The 5,201-nt window shown below is 37.0% G+C and overlaps 1 protein-coding gene across 2 annotated transcripts; it reads right to left on the bottom strand.

Annotated features, from left to right (window-relative positions):
- Positions 1–450: 450 nt before the first annotated feature.
- Positions 451–2,818, bottom strand: sdhaf4 (succinate dehydrogenase complex assembly factor 4). 2 transcript variants are annotated; one of them, XM_014002599.1, is made up of 4 exons: positions 2,656–2,818; positions 1,527–1,640; positions 1,197–1,305; positions 451–1,108 (listed from the first exon to the last, which is right to left on the bottom strand). In XM_014002599.1, coding segments are annotated over exons 1-4 (303 nt in total). In that variant the 5' UTR covers positions 2,735–2,818; the 3' UTR covers positions 451–1,107. The 2 variants fall into 2 exon arrangements, with proteins under 2 accessions (XP_013858053.1, XP_013858045.1); XM_014002591.1 differs by having other exon boundaries at positions 451–1,305.
- Between the last annotated feature and the right edge of the window lie 2,383 nt (positions 2,819–5,201).

Here is a 5,201-nt window from a genome sequence, read left to right as displayed (position 1 = left end):
GTTTTATTGTGGACAATAATTCAATGAAACAATAGTATTTTAAATAATAATTATCAAATAATGTAAAAAATCTTTACAAAAAAACATAAAGCCACAACTCCACAATAGACTCAGTTTACGGTGTTTGCATATTTATGAAGTTTTATGATATGTATGTGAAAAATATATCATATCATTTTTTCCCTGAGTTTAAAATGCATTTAGGGAAAATACAATTTACAAATGCAGGAAATGATTGCTTTTCCTTCAGTACTTATATTCAAATATTTTGAGCAAATATTGTATATTTGTTTTTTTCCTAAACCAAAGTATTTTTGACCAGACTATCAAAATTTCTATAATAAAAACTGAAAATTTTTAATTTTATTGTCTTGACACGAGCCTGTGCGCACTTTTCTACTAAAGTTAGACATTGAATGTTCAACATCACAAAAAGCATAGAACAAAGAATTAAATGTTTTTCTTAGTTTAATTTCCAGAAGTCAGTAATATCAGATGTAGAAGGACTAAATGCATTCAGTGTAAAAAATACAGTAAATACCCCTCTGATTTCAACAGTTTCTAACCCCAACATTCATAYATATTTATCCAAACATGAAAATTACTACATCCATATTTCATACTTCTGAACAATGACTGCATAGAAACCTTCTAATTTATAATAATACAAATAAAATAAACATCACATTGTGTCAGAAGCAGTGACAAAGTGAAAAGTTTGTTGAAATCAACTAATTTTTTTCTGGTTAAATTTAACATTTTAAAACGTTACTTTTAAAACTTTCAAAAGGTGTCCATCTATTTGCTTTAATTCCTTAAAATTAAAGCCCACAGACCAGATTTACGTCATTCTTATAGCAGTCGCAGGCCGCACAAAATCACTTCAAGGGCTGCAAACGGCCAGCAGGCCGCACTTTGGACACACCTGTTTTACACCGTCGGTGGAGAGGGCGACCTGATTGAATCATTGAGCCATAAGTCACCAACATCAGGGTGAAATGAGTGGAATCACCCAAACATGAAGTTTACTTTGTTCAGAATGTGAATCTCAGCTGTCAGTGTTCATCCTGTTTGTGTCTTTTTGTCTCTTTCACTGAGCTGAAACAACCTGCTGAAAAAAACAAACCAGTGTGTTCACAGTGCCACAGATTCAACATCATTTTTCATAATCCAGGAGGAAAAATATTAAACTGAACTAAAAGTCCACACAGCGGCCCTTCCTCTCCCAGTCTCCATAACGAGTGGGCTCTGGACCTCGAGGACCACCTTTTTCCTTCGTCGTTGGGTTCACATCATCTGGGAACTCTGAAGGAAAACAAGAAAACATGATTTATTCAAATAGTGGCTCTTCTTTATTTAATTTACAGAAAAAAAACTCAACCAAATGAATTTTTTTTCATACAATTTTGTTGCTTTGGATTAATTTAAAATCTGAAATTGTATTATAATATGACTATCTAAATAAATAGATGCTCAGGATCTTAAGAGGTTTTACGATCAGAGTGAAGGATCTCCTTCTTTCTCACTTTCTAGAACATCTTTGCTCTTCTCTTCGGGGATGTCAAAGCGCCCCTGTGGGGTTTTGGCCTTCTTCAGTGGCTCTCTGTCCTTCACGGTTCCGCTGGTTCTCCGCAAACACCCTGCACAGGATCCACAAAGGAACAAGTTTTCAGTCAGGTCAGTCTAAAACAAACCTCTTGGGACACATTAACCTGCTGCATCTCCTCATTAACATCCAACATCAAAGCATTAAAGACTCTCAGTTACTACCAYGCCAAATTTCACCRCAGCATCTGTGAAACTGACTGTATTTTTGTTATTTTTGAGGTCAGTTGGCTATGGCGGCCATCTTGAATCAGGTTGGCTCCAAAAGGTAATTAGCTGTAGACATRCATCTGATTATTTACCAAAAGTTTCATTACAGTCTGTGATGTGGTTCTTAAAATATTTTGCTAACAGAAAGGATTTGTCTGCAAGTAGTTAGTGGCACAATGTGAAAAAAATTAATGTGCGGACACTGAAATATGTGTTGTGAATAAGACTCAGCTACTACCACACTAAACTTTAGGCCAGTAACCGTAAATCAGACTGGGTTACAAACATTTTTCTGTTTTTCGTAGTCAGTTGGCTGAGGCGGCCATCTTCAATCGGTTTGACTCTGAAAGTTAATCAGCTGTCGAGGCACATCCAGTGATTACTGTCCGCAATGTTCATAAAAAAAATCATCCAGTGGTTCATGACATATTTTGCTAACAGACACGCAAAGACATGGGCAGAAATRTAATGGCCTACTTTTATGATCTGTGTGATGATGATGTTCATGAAATCTAACATGTGGGTATTTGACATCTGCACAGATGTTCTATTAATCTTTTTAGAGCTTATTTTATTTCTGTGCAGCTCGTGGCGTAATTACACTGCATGTCTTCAATCTTCCAGAAATACTGTAATATTAAAACAGCTGCATTTGTTACTGAAATGCTATGTTTAAATGCTTTTATGTTTTATTTGACTGTAGTGTACTTTATTTTTTATTTGTTATATGTGATATGGACCCGTGAAAGGCAGCTAAATAAATACACAGTTGAAGGACAACAACAGAAGACCTCCTCTCGCATTTAGATTAGTTTGAATTGAAATAAACAAAACACGAACCGGTAAAGAGCGAGTCCACAGCTGCGGGTCTGGAAACTACCTGCCTGCTGGCAGAGGCATATAATCGCAAAAAAGACATGTTGAAAAACGACACAGAAGCATTAAAAACAGACTTTTTGCACGTCGTCCTGTATGTGTTGAATAATAGTTGTCGTCGCGTTTTATTGACGTMATCAAGCAAGACGGAGAAAAATTGATGCAATTTTCATTTTGCCCAGCAGGTGGCGACAGCGCAATAGTTTATCCATAGACATTTTATGCATGTCTGTGGGTTTATCTGCCACGTCACCTACAAAGGCTCAAACTTAAAAAATAAAAATAAAAAAATAAAAACACAAATGTGCTTATTTTTTTTAAAAAATAAACAAGTGGTGATTATTTAACATTCATACTTAAATCAATACATCTTTGTGTAATGAGGAACATCATATTTAACTCATGAGAGGCCATAAGCTAGGGCTTCAAAACAAAAACATGGGAAATAAATATGAWAAGAAAATCGAATTTTATATCTGCAAGTAAATCAAGAATGGATGATACAAGGAAATATCAACAGGAATTTCAGATTTCTAAAATTCAGCTAGTTACAATGTACTTTCAGGGAGTGCTGAGTTAAATTTTGGGGTGTGTGTACCCCAAAATAAAGCTAAGATTGTCACTGGTTTTGTTGTTTTTAGCTTTTATCTGACCTTTTGATATTTTCAGCTGTTAGCTGTTTTGTTAACTTTAGCATTTAGCTATTGTATTGCTAAGTTTGCTTTTACCTAGTGTTTTACTTTCTTTATTGCCTTTTGACATTCTTATCTACTTTTTGCTGTTTTAGCTTTGTGCTACTTTTGGTTAACAAATTGCTGCTTTTAGCTTTTAGATGGCCTTTTGGTACAATGAGTTTAAGTATTATTTTAGTTAGTTTTTTGCAAATCTTTTGAAATTTTAGCTAGTCTATTGCTTCTTTTAAAATAGCTAGTATTCAGCTACTTCCAAGTAACTCTGTTTCCGCCTCTTCTGCAAATTCAGCACTTAACATCCACACACATTTCTGTTGAAAATACAGTGTGAGCAGCCTCTCTCATAGAAAACCCCCACACACAACTCTCGATTCAATGTAGCAGATGGTGAGTTAGCTACAGGAATGTGAATCCATTCATTCAAAGCTTTACACTGAAAGTCAAACTACCTTTGATTGTGGATGATAGCAAACTATATTTTCATTTGGCTTTATTGTCTGCTGTCTCCGAGGCAGGGGACTAAGAAATGCTCTCCGTCCATCTGATACAATTTCAGACAGCCGTAACTTTCATATAAAAAGGCTAAAATACACCAAACTTGTCATCCATGTTGCATGCCTGACCAGACCATGTGGTCATATGACATAATCAAAGCTCCAGCCCCTGACAACAGGAAGTGACCTTTTTTTGCTTTGGAATGCTCCCTTCTTGACCTAATCAGCAACGAATCATGTCAGAATACAAATTGTAACTTCATCTCACTTGCTTTCAMGCACAAAGACTTTGTGGTGAAAGGCGTGGTCATGGCGGTGCGGCAAAGTCAGACATCACACCACTGGCATATGTTTGGCTCTAACTTCCACATATTTCAGCCAATGGGTACACTACGGTCGATCCTAATCCACCCCACTACAGGAATGTAGTACAGTCTGATGGGAGGGGGTGGCTTAATTAAACATCACACCGTTGATATATGCTTGGCTCTAAATTCCACAGCATGTAATTCACTATGGTTGATTCTAATCCACCCTATTATTGGAATGCTGTCCAATTTTGGGRGGCGTGGCCTAATTAGACATCATGCTGTTGACATATGGTTGGCTCTAAATCACACATACAAGACCTGATCTGAACCAAATTTTGTGTGCATCATAAGGGAGACCTGCTCAGCACAYTTGTGTAGTAGTTTGACAAGATCACTTTAGACCCCCATATATCCGTCTGTTCACTTTATGAGATTATTTAAATAGTGACGGCCTGTGATGATTCCAACAAACCTGCTAATAGTTGGTCTGCACTGAATGGCAATGGTTGGTGTAAAGTTCTAGCTTGTTTTTATTGGAATTATTTGTTTCTTTATTTTCTCTAATACTAAATAAAATGGTAAATAAACTGTACTTATATAGCACCTTTCTATCCAACCAGGATTCTTGAAACACATTACACTACAACATGTGCCCTCATTTTTCTATCACTTCAAGATAAATCATCAGTTCTTTAAATCACATTCATGCACTGATAGGACACACATCAGAGGCAGCGGTGGTTCAGTGTCTTGCTCAGGGACACTCCCACATGTGACTGGTAAGTGAGGGGAATTGAMCCCCCACCTCTAACCACTCAGCCACAGCCGCCCCTAATGTGAGAGTTCCAGGAAGTTAGCTGGTAGCTCCCCTCCATCGGCTATGTGCTGATGTTTCTGAGAGGATGATGAAACTCTCTTTTGCATTCCTCTTCAAGCTTTCAGAAAGCAGCCCTGGAGAATGTCAGCACACACACACACACACACACACACACACACACACACACACACACACA

Source organism: Austrofundulus limnaeus, unplaced genomic scaffold (assembly GCF_001266775.1).
Source record: "Austrofundulus limnaeus strain Quisiro unplaced genomic scaffold, Austrofundulus_limnaeus-1.0 Scaffold0, whole genome shotgun sequence".
NCBI lineage: Eukaryota > Metazoa > Chordata > Actinopteri > Cyprinodontiformes > Rivulidae > Austrofundulus > Austrofundulus limnaeus.
The sequence above is the reverse complement of the archived record's forward strand: the minus strand, read 5'-3'. Positions and strand labels throughout refer to the sequence as shown.